This window comes from Camelus dromedarius, chromosome 8 (assembly GCF_036321535.1).
Source record: "Camelus dromedarius isolate mCamDro1 chromosome 8, mCamDro1.pat, whole genome shotgun sequence".
Taxonomy (NCBI): domain Eukaryota; kingdom Metazoa; phylum Chordata; class Mammalia; order Artiodactyla; family Camelidae; genus Camelus; species Camelus dromedarius.
In genome coordinates this window covers 34,338,163-34,360,595 of record NC_087443.1, presented here as the reverse complement: position 1 = coordinate 34,360,595, position 22,433 = coordinate 34,338,163, and the positions used below count along the sequence as shown (strand labels likewise).

The 22,433-nt window shown below is 37.7% G+C and overlaps 1 protein-coding gene across 3 annotated transcripts; it reads left to right on the top strand.

Moving 5' to 3' along the window:
- Positions 1-1,334: 1,334 nt before the first annotated feature.
- Positions 1,335-21,326, top strand: SUPV3L1 (Suv3 like RNA helicase). Of its 3 annotated transcripts, XM_010992793.3 has the most exons (16): positions 1,584-1,673; positions 2,181-2,269; positions 6,752-6,829; positions 7,194-7,301; positions 8,247-8,361; positions 9,545-9,713; positions 11,372-11,483; positions 13,654-13,731; positions 14,771-14,862; positions 15,858-16,038; positions 16,594-16,687; positions 17,405-17,624; positions 18,884-18,964; positions 19,319-19,495; positions 19,858-20,006; positions 20,855-21,326. In XM_010992793.3, exons 2-16 carry the CDS (start codon positions 2,212-2,214, stop codon positions 21,282-21,284), a joined length of 2,142 nt encoding a protein of 713 aa, XP_010991095.2. In that variant the 5' UTR covers positions 1,584-1,673; positions 2,181-2,211; the 3' UTR covers positions 21,285-21,326. The 3 variants fall into 3 exon arrangements, with proteins under 3 accessions (XP_010991094.2, XP_010991095.2, XP_031317028.1); XM_010992792.3 differs by lacking the exon at positions 2,181-2,269 and having other exon boundaries at positions 1,335-1,673; XM_031461168.2 differs by lacking the exons at positions 1,584-1,673; positions 2,181-2,269; positions 6,752-6,829; positions 7,194-7,301; positions 9,545-9,713.
- Positions 21,327-22,433: the final 1,107 nt, after the last annotated feature.

The following is a 22,433-nucleotide window of genomic DNA, read 5'->3' as shown; positions in this document are numbered from 1 at the left end:
ACATTAGAAAAATACTAGAAATTTCAAATTACCAAATGTGGTATGCCAGATGTGAGATGTAGGGAGAAATCTACAAGGATGTGCTTTTGTGAATCCTTATAAACAGGTTTTGTTAATAGCAAAGGCAAAGAAGACAACTCGCTTATTTTATTCCCTACCACCAGGGACATCTTCCACTTCCTTTCCCTGTCCCCCATTTATTTCTGTATTTATGCAATACAATACATTCAGCGTGTTTCCTGAGTATCCCGTTAGTGCTATTTCATTGGTCCTGCCCTAAAGGACCTGTAACCCAGAGCAGGACGGTCAACATCACTTGGAAACATGTTAGAAACTCGAACACTCAGGCCCCACGTCAGACCTAGTGAATCAGAAACTCCGGGAGTACGGCCCCACCAATTTTGCTTTTAACAAGCTTTCCAAATGATTCTGATGCACCTTGAAGTTTGAGAACTATTACTCTGGGACACAATTATAATAGTTTTAGTGCTATGATTGTAGTTGTACTAAGCACCCAAAGGGTTCACAGGTAGGGAGGCGAGAAATGATGTAATAACTGGCTTATAGTTCCGGCATGAATAGTTCCTCGAACTCTCATCAGCCCAAGAAAAAGTACGAGAGAAATGTGGAAAATCTAACAGCACATCTTGAATTCAACCTCATAAGACACAATATTCAACTGATGAAAAAGAAACTAAACTTTGGCCCAGGTACATATTTTTGCTATGCGGTTGTGACATATCAGCTGCTAGGATCATGTACACAAACTACTCATATTCAAGTATAATACACGTGTCATACAACGTGTTTCCCCGAGAACCTGAAGAACAAAATTCCTTAGCAACGATCATGAAGAGCGAACCAACTTATGTTCTCTAACGCTGTTCTATGAGGAAACGAAAGGTAATAATTCAAGCAATTTTTGGGAAAGGCGCTTCAAAGGTCCTAGCCCTTACGCCACAACGGTGCTCACAATGGCAGCTGCCTCTCCATCTGAAGGACGAACTCTGCTCGCCGCAGAGCACGCGCTTACCCGCCGGGCCAGTTTGCATCACGTGACGTATCTCGCGGGCCTCTGGCTCTCATCTGTAACATCCCCAAAGATGCCTGATTATTTTCTTTTCTTTAAAGAAAGCTGACCCCAATCTCAATAAAAAAGAGAACAACAAATTACAAGAATTGATCTTTTCTGATTTTCACTGTTAGCTTCTTTTCCTCTTTATGAGCAATCTTACGGCACTACTTTTTCCTTATTGATCGGGCGTTTCTCTGGGCAACTCCCTGCTCTGGGTCTTTGAGGACAGTAGGCGCTGGCGGTGTGCGTCACTGTCTGCCGCCGGGTCACCAGGCTTCTCCAGTCAGGCTGCCCCAGCCAGCCTCCTTTCGTGCCCCGGCCTCAATGTCCTTCCCCCGGTGTGCCCTGCTGTGGGCTCGGCTCCCCGCGGGGCGCCACGCTGGCCACCGGGCAGGCGTCTGCTCTGCCTTTCGCGCCCACACCGGGCCCTTTCCTGGGGCTCTGGGGCGCCTTCCTGCCGTTGCCTCCGCCTCTTCCTCTGCCTCAGGAGGCTCCAAAGCCCCGAACACGTCCTTGTTCGTGCCGCTGACTGTGAAACCTCAGGGTCCCAGCGCGGATGGCGACGTCGGGGCCGAGCTAACGCGCCCTCTGGACAAGAGTGAGTGCAGGAGCTGGCGAGGGCGGCAGGGGTGGTGTCTGCAGGGCTAAGGCTCGAGGAAGCTGCTCCCCTTTCCCCTGGAGACCCGAGGTCCCCTGGAGCGTTGTCATCGTGCCTGTCATATCTGCCTTCCTTGCTGGTTTGTGAGCCCCTAAAGGCTTGGGACTGTGTCTGATTGATCTTTTAACCTGCTGCCCTAGAAGTTGCCTTCTCCCTTTCACTGTTCTCCTCTGAACGGTTTAAACCCTCTTGTGATGGAACAATTCACCTTTTTTGAGTCGTTAGGTGGACAACTAATTTTTTAGCACCCTCTTTTTCCTCTCCCGCTGCCCAGAACTATTGCCCCCAAGAAGGGACCAAGGGAGTGGGGCAATAAAAAGCCAGAGGAGGACTTCCTTCATGATTTTTTCTCATTGACTGGGCACCTACGCAAACCAGGGACTGTGTTAGGCTGTGTGGTGGTTGCCAAGAAGAACCAGACTCAGATCCAGATCTCTTTCGCTCCAGAATCTTACAGTCTCGTGGGGAGGAAGGACATATGGATGACCAGCTGTACTACAAGGGAGAACATGATAAGGGTGTGCTCGCCAAAGGTGGTAGGTACCCTGATCATCCAGGGCTCCAGAAGGGAATGGCTTAGCATCAGCAAGTGGCAAGATATCCTGTTGCTTCCCTGCAAAAAAATTGTTTAATATTTTTCCAATGTCCCCAGTTTAAAAGGGTCTCCAGTTCTTGAAGGCCCTGCCTGATCTGACCTGAGTACCTCTTGGAGAGGCTTCATTGCATGCCATGCTCCTTGTTTCAGCCGTGTTGATGAAATGTGCACTTGTGCTCCAGGCCTTTTACACATGCTATTCCCTCTGCCTGGAATATCTCTGTGGTTCTATCTTCATCTTCTTTTTTTTTTTTCAAAATAGCAATGGCTAATACTGAGTGTTTACTAGAGACAGGTACTGCTTAAGCATGTAACTCATTTAATTTTCACAATAACCCTTATGAGGTAGACAGTCTATCCCTGACAAATACCTGTTGCATATCTAATATGTGCGACTCTGTGCCAAGCACTGTTCTAGTCACACAGTAGGTGTTATTATATATATAATATATATTTCCTGGTTGATGGTAACACATTTAGCCATGTGAAGGTAAATTGACTACAAGTAGAAAGATGGTACATATTTGTGATAGTCATACAGCACTTAAGTGACTGGCCTGATTTACCATTTCCTTACCTTTTCTCCATTTCCCAAATGCTAAAATGAGAATAATATTTTCTCTGCTTATATCTCTGGATTGTAAAAGTAATAACATGTTTGGTAATGCACTTTGAAAAGTGTAAAAGAATGAACAAATGTAAACTATCACTTGTACTAAACATTTGCTATTTGAAAAATGGAATTACCCTGCAGTAGAATCTGTGGATGTATAGAAGCTGGGAAAGCTTCCTCTAGGAGCCCAAATAATCTACTCCACCTATATAATATAAGTTGATGTGAGGATTTAGCAAAATATGTATTTTTAGGTTATTGTATAAGTAAAGAATTTTTTTTTCCTAAGCCTTTCTTTCTTTAGACTGTTAATAGCTAGTGTGAAATTCCTTAGATGTATTTCTACTCATAATCAGCTAGCTCCACCAGAGCAGTGTTTTGAAGTCTTTTGGGCACTATTATGATTTTCTAAGTGTTTGAAAGTTCTAGCAATGAATGAAGTGTGGCCACTTTTGATGGCAGAGTGGCCCACCTCTTTCTGGGAAAGTTGACTAAGCGGGAAGTTTGGGATAGCCTCAAGTGGAGTAGTGAAGAAGGAAGGTAGCATCTAGGCATTGAGGTTAGCTAGGTGAGCCCTGGCTGCCTGTGGGATGCTACATGGACTCCAGACCATGATCTTCTGAGTTTTGATTGATCATTGGTTGTTTACAGGAGATAGCAACAATAAATAATATTCATGGTGAATTTTATTAGCAGCTGTGACAACTAGGAAAGGTATCGGATTAATTGAGGCAGGTTTTGGCAGTTTCCTCATAGATTATAGTAGTGGCAGATGGGTAGATGCAGATTGGGATTGGAACTTGGACTCATAGAGCTGTGACAAGAGGGTTGAAGCTACTTTAGCTCCCTATTAGTAGGGTGAACTGGAATCAGCGTTTTGGGGAAGCTTGCTTGTCAAAACACCTGGACTGTTACATTCTGGTACATTACTTACGAAGTACAGAATTAGGGTGTAATGCTAAGGGGGTCAAGATTATGGAGACAGTTTCTGCTTAGGCTGTTAGGTGACACTTGTCTGACCAGAGCACATTTAGCTTCCTGGGTGAGAATCGTGCTGTTGGTTACGAGAGGAAACTTAAGAAAGAGCAGAGGCCTAACAAAGCCATTATAATTTGATGTAGGTGTATCAGGTACAGGCACATTTAGGGGTGAAGGAAATAGTCAGCTCTCATACCCATCACCTGAGAGAGATGCAGAAAGGTCAGAGGCTTTTGGCCTAATGCAGCTGTCTGCTGCAATAGGGACAGTTTCAGTAAATCTATTACCACTTTTTATAATTCCCTTTGGATGATACGAAAGGTTCAGCTTGAGAACAGTATTCCAGTACATCTTCATACTTCAACACCAAGGGTGGTAATACTACTAGTTGTAATATTAAAAGAGTGGAAACTAAATGCCACTACTAGGTAGCCTTTGATCTTTTCAGGATTGATTATGAATTTCCTTTTTGGGCCCTAGAGATGTTCTGATCAATTCTGATCACTTCTCTCCACCTGTGTCTCCACTGTGGCTTTGACCTTTCCGATTCTGTTACAAAGCAGTTGAGTTTTTGTACCTGTTTCTCCAGTGAGCAAGTAGCTTTGGTGTACTGAGAAATGGACTTCTAGTTAATTATTGATGAGTATAGTGAAACAAGTGAATTAAAACATTTTAACAAAATGGGTAAATCATAAGTTTTAAGCAGTCCCGAGCGTTAGTATAGATACTTTTTTCTTCATTGGGAAGTAAGTGGAGTGAGTAAAGTGGGTCATTTTTGTGTAAAGACTCATGTGAGGTACATTTACATTTTAGAAGAGAACCTATTATTAAATCCCAAGCTTCCATTGTAGGAAGCTGGAAGAAAGCTGTTAACTGGTTGAAAGTTGCAGTGACTGAGTCATTTCTACTGTGGCTGAAATCCGTAGAGTGTTTCCTTTAATAACTGTTATTTTTTTTAATGAGAAGTAATTATGACCCATAGTCAGGCCAGTTAAAGTTTGATTTTTATGAAAAACAAAACTATGTTTCCATATACTTCTGTAGTAGATTACATTTTTTCAGTGATATTTCCGTTGTGTTAATGTTACTGCAGTTATCTTTTAAATTTTAGATAAAATAACAGAGAAACTTCACTTTAATGTGTGTGGGTAATCATTTTTTAAAACAGCTATGAAATATAATTTACATGTCATAAAGTTCATGCATTTAAGTTGTGTTATTAAATAGTATATTTGCAGGGTTATGTAACTATCACCATGATCTAATTTTAGAAGATTTTCATCATCCCTAAAAGAAATCCCATACCCAGTAGCAATGACTCCCATTCCCCTAGCCCCCATTCCCCTCTGCTCAGCCCATGGCAAACACTAATCCACATTCTAGTTCTGTTCGACATTTCATATAAATAGTGTCATACAATATGTGGTCTTTCCTGACTAGTTTTGTTCACATAGCTTGAACAACCTCATATTTTTGAGGCATTTTAAATTGAATGAAGTATCATGATTCTTGCATAACGCTGGAGTGTTAGTTATAGAAAATGTGTTAATTTTCTAATAAATGTGATGTTTTCAGTTTGTATTGTGTTTATAGGTCAGCAGAATTTCCCCAGATAGTTGCATGTGCTTTTTTTATTTGTCACTGATTTTTCTACTATTGTAAAGAAACGTTGGCCCCACTGGGTACAAAGTAACAAAAACCCAGAAACATCAGGATAGCTGCCTGTGATGGGAGATATACATGTATGCATCTTACATTTAGTTGTGAGCAAACCTGATGGCAAAACCAGCGATTTTAAAGTTTCTGCAGTTTGCGAAATAAATTTTTGCTGGTGAGATGCTTCTTTCAGTCTTAATTTCTTCAGTGAGTTTTGTGTTTTGTGACTGCATGAAAATGTAGTGGGTACTCTTGCAGGAAGTAAAAACATAGGCCATCTGGCCTTTCTGTGTCTCCTGGGCAAAGATTATATCCTCAGTTTTGGCCTGCCTTTTCAGCGATGTAGAGCGTATGGCTGGATCAGTAAAATGTTCATCTCAACAGAATAACGCAGTAGTATTTTAATATATGCGATGTTAATACAGTCTCAGCTTGATTAATTTAAAATGTTTTCACCTGTAATTTTTATGGTGGCATGTTATTTCAGTAGACATCTAATTCAACCTCCACTACAGCACAGTAATTTCTCTGCAATCACTCTTGAAATACAGTTATCTAAGTCTTGCTTGTGTACTTTCAGTGACAAGGAGCTGGCATTTTTGTGAGGCAACCTCTTTTTCCTGCTCTAACTTTTAGAAAGTTCTTGTATGAATTCCACTGAAATCTGTTTCCCTTACTTCCCACTAATTTTAGTTATGCTATCTAGAATGAAATACATGTAATCTGTTCTCCCTAAAGTCATCTTGAAGCTAACGATCATCCCTGGCTCCTTTAGTTATTCACATAAAAGCGTAATGATCTGGTCCATGCAGTATTGGTTGTTTTTCTAGATATCTTTTAGCTGCTCACTATTAGATGTTCAGATGACTTTAAGTAAACAAAACAGAACATGGTTATCTAAAAGTGGCCTGATGGAGGGTAGGGTGATTCTAATCCTGTAGCACCTTGCTTTTTCCTCTGCAATATAATAGGAATATTGCATCATTTTACTTTTATACTTTTTCTAGACACTATTAAACCAGTAAAAGCTTGTAATTAAAACCTTCAAGTTCTTAGAACACTTAGTAGACTGCTGTCTTGAGTGTCAGGACTTCAAATTTCCTTTGCTTTTTGGGCATTTCTCTATCTGGAAAACAAATGTTAAACATATGTTAAATTTTTATATCTTTCTTCCAGATGAAGTAAAGAAGATCTTAGACAAATTTTACAAGAGGAAGGAAATTCAGAAACTGGGTGCTGATTATGGACTCGATGGTAAGGCTAATAAGATTTCCATTAGAGATATTTTATTACTGCTTAGATTACACTTTTGTCATTATCATGTGGGACATTGTGTGGCCTGGACGTAAGTACACAGCTGTAATCTGGAGGATGCCCCTGACTTTTGCTTCCGTTGGAGCAGGAGATTGGCAAGATGCAACTGGTGAGTCAGACACATCACAAAGGAGCTCTGTATTCAGCTTTCCTTCGTGTTGTACTAGGATTTCAGTTTTAGCCCAGATCATAACAAACCAGCTGTACTTCAATGAGTTAGGTGTGATGTGTATGTGTACTTTTTTTAAATGAGAAATGAGATGAAAACTAAGCCCTACCTATTTTGATTTTGTGTTTCCCACAGCTCGTCTCTTCCACCAAGCTTTCATAAGCTTTAGAAATTATATCATGCAGTCTCATTCCCTGGATGTGGACATTCACATTATTTTGAATGATATTTGCTTCAGTGCAGGCAAGTTTTAGAGACCTCTTAAAATCCTATTGAACATACTTTCTATTTCTTCCTATACTTCATGTTTATTCTCTAGTTAGGGCTTATTTGCTTTAGAATAGGCCCTGTTGACATCCTCTGTAAATAATTCAGTGCTTTCATAGGAGGCCTTCTAGGTCCTTTTGCTTTTATAGTGGTTCCCTGAGCTAGTTATTAAATCACGCATATGTCTTAGACAGGAGGGAGACTGAGGCCTTGGTCTGTCACAGTCTGCTCTTCACTGTGTGGTAATATAGGCTGCTGTGAAATGAACCTTCACAAAAGATAGAATTAATACATAATAGATTCCATCTGTTTCTGCCACTGGCTTCTTTCTCCCTCATATCTGGACAAAGCTCTTGACGTAAAAGAAAAACAATGTAAGAACATCATTGTTCTGTTCCCATAGGCAGTTTGCCCTGGGCCAGGTACTGAGGTAGGACCTGGATACAAAGCAGAATGGGACACAGCCCCACCCTCCTCAGAGCCACTAAGGTGTGGACACTTCTTGCTGAGGAATCAATTCACTTTCATATTTTGTCTCGCAGTGGTCTCTAGTTTACAAAATACTTGCACCCGTATTTCTCTTCAGTAACCACAGGCCTTGTCTCTAATGTATATTTCCAGGTTCTTTGTTTAATTAACTTTTATCAATACTGATCTTTACTTCTTTGCATTAAAGAAGTAGAACCAGGTGGTTAACAGCCAGTTTTCTGTCTTCCAAGAAAATATTAGTGAAATAAGGAGGAAAACGTAAGACAAAGGATCTCAGGAAAGGATAGAGTTCCTATGCTGGGGTTTTTCTTTTTAGTCTGGCAATGTCCCCCTAACTTAGCTAACTTAGCTCACCAAGAAAAAAGTTTTCACTAGGTTCAGTTATGGGTAACATTTAGATTGCACATGTTAAAACCGTGTTTTATTTTCCAGCTCATGTGGATGATTTATTTCCATTTTTCTTGAGACATGCAAAACAGATATTTCCTGTCTTGGACTGTAAGGATGATCTACGTAAAATCAGTGACCTGAGGATACCACCTAACTGGTTAGTTTCTTTATTTGTGGAATTGAAATTTTCAGTTTCTAATCTTGGGAATTTAATAATCATTATATATTTTTATTGTATGCTGGATGATAAATCATAAGTAGTCTAGATTATAAAGTAGTCTAGATTGTATTGTTTTCCCTAGAAAAATAAGCAGTTAATCTGGCAGGCAATTAACTGGTGTCCCTACTTTCATCCTGGTCAGATGTGGTTTTAGGTTTTATTAGGGCAGATGTAGAATAGCCCTTTCTTTAGAATGTTATCCATACAATTCAGATGTGGCCTTTCTGATGTCTCAGCTGAATACCTAGGCTGTTAATGAGCTCTCTTCACCAACGTTGTAGCTGGAACTCCAACATCTCTAGCACTTTGTCACCTCTTTGAGACTTTCCATTCGAACTCTTAGCGAGCTGTCCTCTGCTAGGCCCTGCACATGTTCAGCCCAGCCCTTGGCCAAGAATGTAAGGAACCCCCACACAGACTTTAAGGCTTCCCCTCTGCTCTACCTTTTCTTCTCTTTCACACTCTAGCCTTCAGATTCCAGCTGCTTCAGTAGCTTTGAACTTGATTTCTATTGCTCAGCTCAGTGGGACTATTGTACTTTGCTTGGCTTCTACCTCCCTGTGCCCTGCTGGGGTACAGCAGGGCTCATCTCAAGTCTTCTATTCTTTTAGGGCTTGTAGTCCTGCACTGCCTGTTGTCCATGTCCCCAAGCAGCTGCTGTATATATTTTGTCCAGTTTTGTACTTGTTTATGGTGAGAGGGCAAGTCCAGTACCATTCATCATGGCCAGAAGCAGAAGACTCTATTGTATATGCTGAAATTCAGAAGTCTGGGAGTATTTACTTATAGGGCTGTGTAGAGCTGTGGAAATAATGTGAACGTATCTCTAGAGCTGATAGCAGTTTAAACTGAAGTGAGTCTTGGGGGAAAAGAGATTTGTACAATGGCAAGAATATCTAAGAAATTAATTTCATTTGGGTTTTCCTCTCCTCTAGTTAGTAAATATCATTCTTGGAAAGCAGTCATTTTAGTGTGGATATGAAACTTATCATTTAATTTAGTTTTTCAAAGATACTATCTTTTGAATGTTAGGATATTTCATTGGAATTTTTTTCATTTGATACCTTTGCCAGGATTTTGAAGTTAATGGGATTAAGCTGTTTACCTGCTGACGTTCTAGGTACCCAGAAGCCAGAGCCATGCAGCGGAAGATAATATTCCATTCAGGTCCCACAAACAGTGGAAAGACTTACCATGCAATCCAGAAATACTTGTCAGCAAAATCTGGAGTGTATTGTGGCCCTTTAAAATTACTGGCACATGAGATCTTCGAAAAGAGTAATGCTGCTGTTAGTATATTACCAGATATTTGCTCTTTTTCTTGTTAATTTGGGGGAGGGTAGAGTGAAGGGGGCAGAGGGGAGGGGCACACGTAGTAATTTACTGTTAACAAAAATTGCCTTGTGCATTGCACCTAAGAAGCCATCATTTATAAGACATAGCATTATTTTATGTACAACGAAAAAAGCAGAGAAAGAAAATGATGCTCCCAACTGAATTCTGACATGCCATCCTTTGTTAAGAGGTATCCTGATTTCTGAGATACTAAAATGTGAAAAAAGTGTTATTAGAGTGAGTAAAATACAATATTACAGAATATTTCACATATACAGAGAAATACAGAGAATAACATACAAATAATCTGAATCCGCTGCCCAACTCCCATCAGATTCTAACATTTTGCCATACTTGTTTTTCTTTTTTTTACTTTTTTAAGAAATAAAGTATTATTGATATAGTTGAAACTCCCTCTGAGCCCCTCCTTTGCCGCCTTAGAGTTAATCACTAATCTGTTAGAATGTTTAATTTACCTTTTTTAGATTAGACTTCTGATGCTATCAGCTAGAACTAATGATAAAGACTGAAGCCACCTTTTCAAACCTGAAAAGGACTGAATTCCCTGTGGTGTGATGCATCATTTCAGTAAATGGGCCACGTTTTGGTTCATTGTTTTATTATGACTTTATAATGTGATTTAACCAGTTTTGGTAGGTAGTTTGCATTCTGTATTTTTTGTTCTGAATAATTTGTGTAATTTGCATACATAATGCCTCCTTATTCATAAATACTTAAAAGTATTTCCTCAGAACAAAGACTTTCTTTTACATAACCTTACGATATTCATCTAAAGCAAGCCATTTAATATTGATAGAATACCATATTTTAACCCATAGTCCATATTCAAATTCTGCCAATTGTCCAATAACACCACCACTCCACTCCCGTCCCACTCCTCTCCCCACTGATTCTGTCTAGAGTCTCACACTGTATTTTATTGTCATGTCTCTAGTTTCCATTAATCTGAGAGAATTCCTCAGTCTTTCTTTGTCTTTCATAACCATTACATTTTGGAAGACTACAGGTCAGCTGTGTTGTAAACTGTCACTCAGTTTGGGTGTATCTGGTGTTTCCTCATAATTTGTTTTCGGCTACTAGGTAGACCAGCTGTTCCAGTTTGCCTGGACTTTCCCAGATTTAGCACCAAATATTCTTTGTCCTGGGGAACCTCTCAGTCTTGGGCAGACTGGGGTGATTGATCACTCAGATCTACCATAGCATTGATGTTGGTCCTTCTCAAAGAAATATACTAGGAAGTCTTTATATTCTTAAATTTTATTATATTTTTTGAACATAATTCATTTCATTTTAATAAATAGTACAGAAACTAATGAAATAGTACAAAATTAAAAAGTGAAACTGCTACAGTTTCTCATGCTTTTATTACCTGAGAATTTAGCTGATTTGAAATGTTTCCAAATTTTTATAGCTTATGTAAGAGAGAGGCTTTTTTCATTAAAAATTTTTTCAAAAGATTGGCAATATTTTGTTTCAGCTATTAGACAAGTAAATTGGAATGTAATGGAGAGAATACTCTATTAAACACCCCAAACTTCTTTTTTCTGTTGTTTTCCAGGTGGAAATAATGCCAGTCTTTTTGTCATCCTAGGGTGTCCCATGTGACTTGGTAACAGGTGAAGAGCGTGTGACAGTAGAGTCAGATGGGAAACAGGCTGCCCACGTTGCTTGTACTGTTGAGATGTGCAGTGTTACAACTCCTTGTATGTATACACTATTTTAAAAACTTTATGATTTAGTATTTTTTAATTTTAAAACATAGATGAACATGTGGAATGTGTTTTTTATTGTGAAAAAAAATTTTAAGTTAAGACAAAGAAGGGAAAATAGTACAGCAGATATCCATTATTTAACCACCACTTAAAAATGCCAAACTTTCTGTCATGTTTATTTTTAAACTTTCTTTCCCTTTTTTTTCTTAACTGAAAAGTTTAGTGTGATTTTCCTTTGTACCACTCCCCAATTCGTCTCCTCTCCCCTCCTTTTTTTTTTCGTTTTAGTAGAGATACTGGGGATTGAACCCAGGACCTCATGCATGCTAAGCGTGCTCTCTACCACTGAGCTATATGTCCCCCGCACCACCACCAACTTTTGATCCAACTGCTATCAGATATTTAGTATATAGCTTTTCTGTCTTTTTTTTTTTGTATCACTGATAAATATTGCCTATCAATACTATAGATTGCATGTTTTAAAACATTTACATGATTATATTGCATTATTGTTCCACAACTTGCTTTTTATTCTACATGTTTTTGTTTATTTACTTATTTATTTAATTTTTGTTTGTTTGTTTGTTTTGAGGGGAGGTAGTTAGATTTTTTTAGATTTAGTTTTAATGGAGGTACTGGGGATTGAACCTAGGACCTTATGCATGCTAGTCATGCACTCTGCCACTAAGCTGTACCCTCCCCACCGACACAACACGTTTTTAGGTCTAGTCTTGTTTACGTGTATATCAAATTTATTCATTTAAGCTGTTATATAGTATTCCATCTTATGACTAAAATTATTCATTCCTCTATTAAAGAATATTTAGGTTGTTTAAAGTTTTTCACTATTATATATAGCACCACAGTAAACTTCTACTTAAGTACTATAGTTTCCAACATATTTTAAATGAAAATTAGCTTTTTCCTTATTATGTAGGTAGTCATTTCTTCATTGTATAAAATATATAAATAAATCCAAAGAGAAAAAAATATATATAATCTCCCAATTTCACACATCCATAATCAATAAATGTTAACCCTGTGGTGTGTATTTTGCAGACTTTGTATTTGTATTGTGTGTGCATATACTTACGTATGTATTGGCGGGTGTGTATATTAAGTAAAATAGGGATTATATATTATATACTATTTGGTAGCTTGCTTTTTTAATTTTAATAATCTTAGCTTTCTGAGTAAATGGATAGTTTTTAAAAAATCAGTTTATTCTAAAAGTAATACATTGTAAAAATTAAAATAGCACATATAAATCAAAATTCCCTCTTCTGTTTCCTCTTTTGTAATCTTGTTTGTATACACCCAGCTATGGTAAATAATTTTAAATCTGACGGCTTTGCAGTATAAAATTAGCTTTCTTTTGTTTCCAGATGTCATTGTGGGCATATTAAATTTTTCTTTCTTTACTGTACTCTTCTCAATTCCTTGGTGTTTTTGGGAAGAAACTAAAATATAATTTATATGACTTAAAAAGAATAAAATAATATGGTTGGAAACATTTTGACATTAGAAAATAAAATGGGGCACTCATTTTTACTGTAGTCATGAGCTTAAAACCCTACGAATGAGCAGAGCTGGAGCTCAGGGAATTAAACTTTCCACTCCACTTTCTGCTTCTGATATCTTCTATGTTCCTGAGGTTGAAATGCTTCATTTATTGCTGTCTACTCCTTGTTCCCAAGGGATTCTTTTCCTGCTGTGTGGATGCGTTCTTATTAGGCAGATTCTTTAGGCTGCCTCTAAAATTGCAGTCAGTACAAAAAATGAGCCTACTCAGTTTGAGAGGCAGTGCAGTAGAGTGATTGAGCTTATGAACATTGGAGATGGTCTGGGTTTGAATTTCATGTTTTTAGATCTTAAACTTAACTAACTGCACATGCTGCAAAACCTTGGGCCAGTTACTTAACTTCTCTGGGTCTCAGTTTATTCTTCTGTAAAATGTAAATATAAGTAATGCTGGTACTTATTTAATGGGTTTGTTGTGAGGGTTAGATGAGTTATAATTGTAAAGCCTGTCAGAAAAGAAGCACTTAGTGAGTGATAATGATGATTATGGTGGTGTTGAAAGCTTGAATTTTGGTATTGTAATTTGTTTATAATACTACTTAAGTAGATTGTATTGCTCATGGTAACCTTTTATTTTAAGATGAAGTAGCCGTGATCGATGAAATTCAAATGATTAAAGATCCAGCCAGAGGATGGGCCTGGACCAGAGCACTGCTAGGTTGGTGGTCTTAATGGTATAAAACCTGTGCTGTGTGACATCTGCATTGAGATGCATTTGTCTGCTTGACATTGCTAAATAGAGCCAGCTATATACTCTCTTTTTGATACAAATCAAACAAAAACATCAGCTAACTGTGAGTTTTATTCTTTAAATATAATTTTAATAATGGAAAGTCTATTTTTCCTGTTATAGAATTAGCATAACCATTTAATTAAAGTGCCCAAATCTTGCTGTATTTACACAACCGCTATTAACATTTTGATGTTTCATGCCAAAGTATTTTCAATCCTCAATTGGTTGAATCTGTGAATGTGGAACCTGTGGATATGGGAGACCAACTGTGATTTGTTCCAGAGTTGAACATTTTTCCCTGTTATTAATGATGGAGTAAAAATCTCTGTGGCTGTAGCTATTTATTTATTTATTTATTTATTTAGAATAGACTTCTGAAGGTGGACTTCTTGAGGTCCATGGACATGAATGTTTCTCCTACTTAATACTGGAGTGAATTTTTAATCAGCATGTTGTAGAGCAGATGTTTCCAGATTTTAAAACAAATAGCTGAACTCTTTCTTCAAACAAAGAGTACACTGAAGCCTGTAATATAAGATAGATGAAAGTAGATATGCTAAGGGGTCAGGAGTTTGGAGTTTCTTCTATCCACCAGCCCTCAGCCTCTGAGGCACCTCAGTGATTCCATGGAGCCTAATCTGAAAAACAAAAGTATAGGACTGATGTTTAGGACTAACCATCAGAAAATAATGCCAGGTTGTTCTTCTGTCTAACTTCACTCTCTAGTAGACCGAAAACCTTGGCTAAAGGAATTTAAAAGCCCTGAGATTTAGAAAAATGGTACTACTTTTTGCCCACAAGAAGGTTTTAGTTTTCAGGAATCAAAGAGATAATATTTATGAAAACAAGTTGGTATAGTTGTAAAGCAGTAGGTAAGCGAACAAAGTATTTTTGGTATGTAAAGTGTTGCATATATGATTTTATATTTTTAAAATTCTAAAAATCCTGATTTTGCATTTAATAGGACTCTGTGCTGAAGAAATCCATTTGTGTGGAGAATCTGCTGCTATTGACCTGGTTACTGAGCTCATGTACACGACTGGGGAGGATGTGGAGGTACTAGATTATAAGCTTTGTTCCCAAGGTAGCATATAGCAAATAGCCCAGAGTACCCAGGCAGTGGCTTCTTAGGCCCCAGATAGTGGCGAAATCAGAGCTTAACTAAAAAGAAAGCTTTATTTCCTTGTAACTTGACTAGGTCATACATAGTTGGTTGAACCTAATGATCCAAAGTTCTGGTCGAGTGGCATCACACCCTAAGTCTCCAAAAGGACAGGAGATTCTTTATCTTTCTTTGACAAAACCTTTTGGAATTTGAGCAGATCTCTTTAGAATTAAATAAATCAGGAATGTTGGAAGTTTGAGACTCAGCAAAAGTTTGTGATTTTCAAAGTGTCAGACATCAGATACTGGGGACTTTGATACATACCTAATTGGTAGAGATAGTTTGTATCCCTTTTTCAAATTCCTAGAATACCAAGTGACTGAAAAGTAGGATTTCCTTTTAGTCCTACTTTTCATTTTCTTTACCAGACTTCTATAATAAGATGAAGAAATATTTTAAAATTGATCTGCTACTTTAATTTTGTGCTCAGCTTTCAGGGAGAGATGGTGGAATGTAGTGGAAGAAATTCTAGGTTCTAATACTGGCTTTGCTATTATTTGTTTTGTGTTTTTAGGCAAATCACAGAAGGCTAGAACCAGAAAAATCCCCATCAGATCTGATCTTTTATTGGGCTCTTATTTTACTCTTTCATAAAATGGAAATAACAGTCAATAACCCTTCTGAACTTAACCAGGTTGCCATGAAAATCAAATATATAGGAAAGTGCTTTGAAAATTCATGAAACCCTCTATAACATTTTATTAATTCAGAAATACCGATAACTGATCGTAACATAATATCAAAATAAATGTTTTTCTGTATCTTCCCTTTAAAAAGTTGGAACTTGTTCATTTTTAGCTACTCTTGATTTTGAGTTTTTCACTTAATTATTAGTCACAAGTTGAGTTAGGTGTATTACTTCACAATATCGTGTTTTTTATTGTAGGTTCGAAACTATAAGAGGCTTACCCCAATTTCTGTGCTGGATCATGCACTAGAATCTTTAGACAACCTTCGGCCTGGGGATTGCATTGTCTGTTTTAGCAAGAATGATATTTATTCTGTGAGTCGACAGATTGAAATTCGGGGATTGGAATCAGCTGTTATATATGGCAGTCTCCCACCTGGTAATTATTGGCTTTCATCACGACAGGATGTGAAGTCTCTTATTTTTTCCATTTATGTTGAGAATATGTATTGAAAACACAGTGAAAGATATGGAATTAGGTTGCCTGGTGTATGATTTGTTGTAGGTCATGTAAAATAAATATTTTATCTAGTTCATCTTATAGGGATAGAATTATTTTAATTATTTATAGTTCTTGTTGATTGTAGCTATTATTAGACTATATTTTAAATGTTGAGCTGATGATCTTACAGAAATGTTATTAAGATGTAAAGTTGGTAATATTCTTAAAGTTGTAGTCCTGAAATCTGTTAATAAGTGTCCTCAGAAATGATAAGGCTAGTGTGGTAGGGGATTATGTTGCTATGTGTGGGGATATTTAAAGGCGTAGAAAGAAAGGATAAGTGACTCTTTGAGGATATTAAAGAAATAAGTTTGAAACAGTAAGTTTTATCCATAAAAATGGAGAGTAGGAGGTAAGAGATTCCAAGATATACATAGTGTGATATAGTAAAAGATTGAGAACACTTACTTAACGTAAACTGTTTTATTTTAGGGACGAAACTTGCTCAGGCAAAAAAGTTTAATGATCCTGATGATCCATGCAAAATCCTTGTTGCTACAGATGCAATTGGCATGGGACTTAATTTGTAAGTAATTTGTTCTTAATAATCATGGATATTCAGTGGGTTAGGTGGCAATTAAAAAAACTTCTAATTGTTATCAGAATGACCAAACACATTGATTTAGGAGAATGAGTATTATTATGGTATAGAGCTGAGATTTATCTTGCTTACCCTGTTGAGGGGATAAAGTAAAAATATCACATAACACTAGGACTTTTGAGTGCTGCTAACCTGTTAAATTTCCTCACTTTATTTTCAGTGTCTCAGTCAACAAATTGTGTGCCTGTTATGCATGTGGGGTTAGCCATTATCTTTAAGGGCTAACAGTATGAAGCCTAAATAGTCCTCTCTGGGGAATGAAGGCAAATTTGTCTTTATGGATGAACTATTCAAAGCTGTTAATAGCAGCCAACATTTAAAAGCCATCTGAGAGCACTTTGTGTTATTTGTAAAATTATTTTCTGTAGCCTTACTGAGGTATAATTTACATACTGTAGAGTTCACTCATTTAAAGTGTATAATTTGATGCTTTTTAGCAAATTTACACAGTTGTTTAAAAAAATGTTATTGAAAGGGAAGAAAAAGAGTTACCAGCACACCCCCTTTACCTTATTTTGTCAACAGTGGGCAATATTGCAAGTAGGCCTAGATTAGAATTAGAGTGAGCATTTCTGCAATGAACTGGATGATAGAGGGCTTTTCAGATATCAGTCTGTGAGATCATTTTTATTTCTATTTCAGGAGCATAAGGAGAATTATTTTTTATTCCCTTATGAAACCCAGTATCAATGAAAAGGGAGAGAGAGAAATAGAACCAATCACCACCTCTCAAGCTTTGCAGATTGCTGGCAGAGCTGGTAGATTCAGTTCAAAGTTTAAAGAAGGAGAGGTTACAACAATGAATCGAGAAGACCTCAGTTTATTAAGGGAAATTTTGAATAGGCCTGTGGATCCTATAAAGGTAAGGGGTGACATATTCCTTGCTTCTTCTCTGTGGAGTACAGTCATTCCTTCCTTGACCCACTTTCCAGGCTTTTGCCTCAAGACACCTGGAAACAAATAAGCAAAAAAATTTTATGCGATGAAAATCATGTCAAGAAAGCCCTGCCTAATTGCTTTGGAGAGTCATAGAGACCCCCCGGGTCAGAGAATGGCATGCAAGTGAAAGATTCAGATTTTAGAAGTATAACTATAATATAACAAGCTTAGTAAACCTGAGTTACCTTTAGTTCTTCATATAATCTAGCAGTAGGTGGGATAGGGACACAGTTGTTTCAGGTGGGCACACAGCTGTGTCAGCAGGCTGAAAATTGCCAGAAACTTGAGAAGAAACCTTTGAGTGTGGGGCAAAAACAGCATCAAGCCATACAACTTTGAGCCAGTAAGGACAAGGTTAAATTTTGGTTAGTGTAGTTAATGAGGCAGAAATATATATATTTTAAGCAAACTAACTGGTACAATTTAAAGTTGCCTGGAAAATTCACTTAACATGGCTTATCTCATTTTTAGTGACCCTAGGTAAAGGGATATGTAAATGAGATAATGCAAGGAACAGTTCCTGGAGGAAAGCCACGGTTGAAATCATTTCTGTAGCTTTTGTTAAGAGTGCAGTTGATAATGGAACTTCCCCATTTCCCTCTTGTGTATCTCATTTCTTGTGTTCATACTCTTCCTCCATCCCATGATTCATCTCTCTCTCCTCCTTTCCTCATTCTTTATCCCATTCCCTTTCTCACTTCTTTTCTTGCTTATATTTACTTGTGGGCAGTTCTTAACATTGCAGTATATACAGTTAAAGAGATAACTGATCTTCAGTTTGGACATTTTCTCTTGTATATATGTATGTCAGTTTTATTGCCCTGGTTAAAGTGATCGGATTTTCCTTGTTCATTTTTGTTCAAATGGAGAGAATTGAGACCCTGGAAACTATTTTTGGCACTCTGTCAGATCATCATAGATTTAGAAATATAACTAAAATGTAAGTGAAAGATTGACTACTCAATAGGAATCCTTGATTCATTTTAGTGAGTCATCTCATCAGATGACTTTCCTATTGGTAATAAATGGCAAAATATGATTTTTTTTCTATTTTACTCAAACTCTTCTCACTTAACTCATTTGGCAAGAGCTTACCCTGAATATAGGACTTTATCTTAAAATAACTTAAGGAAACTTGTTCAAAAAAAAAATGCTTATGGGTTTTTGTTTTTTTAATCAAAGGCAGCTGGTCTTCATCCAACTGCTGAACAGATTGAAATGTTTGCCTACCATCTCCCTGACACAACACTTTCTAATCTCATTGTAAGTAGAAACTCTTAAATCTCTTTTCTAAAAATGTTGTTACGTCAAACAATTACTGGGTAACCTCATAGACATGAATGGATAGTCTGTTTTTGTGAAGTTGCTGTTTATGTAGTTTATCTTGTAAGTGAAAGCTTTCTCTCAGAATCTTTTGGGACTTTTGTCCTGAGGAATTTTCTGAGTATTTCAGGTTAAGGCCATGGGGGAAGGCTAGTAGCTTGAGGAGGCAGTGACTTAGGCAGGCCTTTCTGGAAGTCTGTTGATGGATTAAAGTGATTGTCTTTTGTAGACTTGAGTACTTTATTCATGCCTAACTAGGCCGTCCAGTAATTTAATATATTTTCCCCCCACCAGGATATTTTTGTAGACTTTTCACAAGTTGATGGGCAGTATTTTGTCTGCAATATGGATGATTTTAAATTTTCTGCAGAGTTGATCCAGCATATTCCGTTAAGTCTACGAGTGAGGTATGTTTTCTGCACAGCCCCTATCAACAAGAAGCAGCCTTTTGTCTGTTCTTCATTGTTACAGGTGAGCCCTTATCTTTTTGATATTTTGAGTTGTTTCAAGTTGAGGCATTTTCCCCAAATATTACTTTGTTATTCAAAATAAAACAATGAGAGAGTACTCTTTAATATGAAATACTGTGTAAGAACTTATATATAAATGGCTCCTCTTTTCTTTGGAAAAAGAAGGAAATCATCCTCTTTTTTTTAAGTGCCTTTTTAAAAGTATTAAATGTTCTTGAAAATGTAGAAAAGTATAAAGAAGGAAAGAAACCAGCCTGCCTGTTGAGATACAGTCACTGTTAACATTTTGTTCTTTCTTTTCTAATCACAGACTGAAGTGAATTCTGATTCTTTTACCAAACCCCTTTCTTCTGTTTCTCTCAGTTTGCCAGACAGTACAGCAGGAATGAGCCCCTGACCTTCTCATGGTTACGCCGGTATATTAAATGGCCGTTACTTCCACCTAAGAATATTAAAGACCTCATGGATCTTGAAGCTGTCCATGATGTCTTGGACCTTTACCTGTGGCTGAGGTACCAAATTTTCTCCTTTAAGTGCTCTCGTTTTTCCAAGTAAGAGGGCAGATCAAAGGTTTTATGAACGGTCTTTTGCACTTTCAAATTAGGCACATATTTGCAGGGTGCTCTATTTTATATTTATTGTCCGTTAAGGCAGTTGAGCCTAGTTTATACCCATTCCAAAAATGACTTCAGGAGTTCTTATAATTCTAGTTAAGATAGGTAGGTGAGAAAGTTTACTCACTAGATCCTTGTTATGCAAATAGTGGTCCCTGGACCAAAAGCATTGGTATCACCTGGGATCTCGTTAAAAGTAGAGACTTTCAGAGGCGGGGTAGTTATAGCTCAGTGGTAGAATCCCTGCCTAGCATGCACAAGGTCCTGTGTTCAATCCCCAGTATTTCCATTAAAACTAACTAACTAAATAAATCTAATTCCCGCCACCCTGCCCCCAATAAATAAAAGGTTATTTAGACTTGGTAGGGATTTTTAAAAAAAATAGAGACTTTCAGGCCCACCACGGACTTAATCAAATTCTACATTTTAACAAGATCCTGAGGTAATTTGTGTGTACATCACAACTTGAGAGGTACTGCTCTAGATCATTGATTCTCAAAGAAGGGGCATGTCCCAGTAGGGGAGCATATCATAATCACTTAAGATGCAAGTAATGATCTGTTCCCGTCAGGACATATTCCTCAGGTGCATTGGGGCAGAAATAAAGGTTGAGCAAAGGCACTGATCACAGTTTGCAGAAACAGAATATTTTGAATTAATCAGTATCAAGATGCAGTTACGTCATTAAGATTAGTCTAGCAATTATGATAAGAGCCATTCCTTTAGTGTAATGTTTTTTCCCCCAGCTACCGGTTTATAGATATGTTTCCAGATGCCAGCCTTGTTCGAGATCTCCAGAAACAACTCGATGACGTTATCCAAGATGGTGTCCACAACATCACCAAACTGATTAAAATTTCAGAGACATATAAACTGCTGAATTTGGAGAGCTTATCAGAGAGCCAGTCCCGTTTGTCAGGAACATCAAAGAGCCAAGCTAGAAGGAATCGCAGCAAAGTTTTAGGGAGTAAAGCTGCTGAGCCACTCGCCCCTGATGCAGGAGAGAAATCCCTTGCTTCCAGATTGGTGCAGCAAGGACTCCTCACTGCAGACATGCTGAAACAGCTAGAAAAAGAGTGGATGACACAACAAACGGAGCATGGCAAAGAAAGAACAGAATCTGGGACTTATGCAAAAGGGACAAGAAGAAAGAAGAAGGAACCTGATTCAGATTAACTTTATTTTTATTTTTACAAATAAAAATCTATTTTAAAACCCTTTTTTCTTCATATGCATTTACTGCCTGCTGTGGTATGGTGGCTCTCTTTTACTGCTTGTTTGCTTAGAGGAAAATTAACTCTTAACTGTTGTTTGTTTCAGTGTCTTGGAGATTGTATTTAGAGCTTTGGCCATTTTTGGTATAGCACTGAGACAATGCACTATAAGGAACTGTGCATGGGAATAAAATCAGTTTGGTGAGCTGTTTTGACCAGTTTTCTACACCTTTGCTGAGGATGTCATGGGTGGAATTCTTTGATAGGCATTGCTGTCTATTGTACCCATGTAACAGAGGCTGTTCTAGGTGCTGGAAATATGCAGTAAGTGATACAGGTAATGTTCCTGCCCTCATGTAGATTATATTTTGATATGGTGACAGGAATAAGTTAACAAATAAATAATGTCAGTTCTGTGAGGGCACATATTGTCATCTGTCTAGTTCACTGTTATACCTGTGGTGCCTGGAATATAGCAGCACCATCAGTCTTTGTGAATGGATGTAATTTCAGAAATAAATGCTAGAAAGTAGTAGAATAAGGGAAGAGAGTGGTACTAGTGGACTATTTTACATAGAATGGGTGGTCTTCCTGTATCCAAAGGCCAGTCTGATGCATAGTGACCTTTACTTGTCCAACAAAGTTTTAAGCCTTGGTTAGAGACACAGCTAAAAGGAGGTAAACATAGGCTTTGGAGTTGGACAGGCTTTGATTTAGCTTCTCTCATCACTACCAGCTCAGTAACTTTGCCCTCTCTAGGGGTTAGGCTCTGCATCTGAAAAAGATGGACAATAACACCTACTTAGAGTTGTTTGAGAGGTTAAATGTGATGAGATGCCATTTAGCACAGGGCCTGGTATACAGGAAGTGTTTCATAAGTGAATCTGAAGGTTTGGGTTCATTCTAGGCTGTGAATTGAGTTCTTAGATCATTCAAAGAACTGAACTAAGTTTGTGAGCTACTGCTAAGTTGAGGCTGACTTCAGAGGAAGAATTAAACCTGATTTGGTTGCAACTGGTCAAGGAACAGCCAAGTTTGCTAACCTAGTCATCTCTGACTTTTTTCTTCAGTCATTGAGAGTCCAGATGATATTTCATTCAATTCAGATGGC

Excerpts from the sequence above, each read along its gene's own strand:
- SUPV3L1 (XM_010992792.3), top strand. The coding sequence starts at position 1,400 with ATGTCCTTCCCCCGGTGTGCCCTGCTGTGGGCTCGGCTCCCCGCGGGG. Across the intron at positions 7,302-8,246 it reads TGATATTTGCTTCAGTGCAG|CTCATGTGGATGATTTATTT; the intron begins GCAAGTTTTAGA and ends TTTATTTTCCAG. Across the intron at positions 19,496-19,857 it reads TCTGTTCTTCATTGTTACAG|TTTGCCAGACAGTACAGCAG; the intron begins GTGAGCCCTTAT and ends TGTTTCTCTCAG.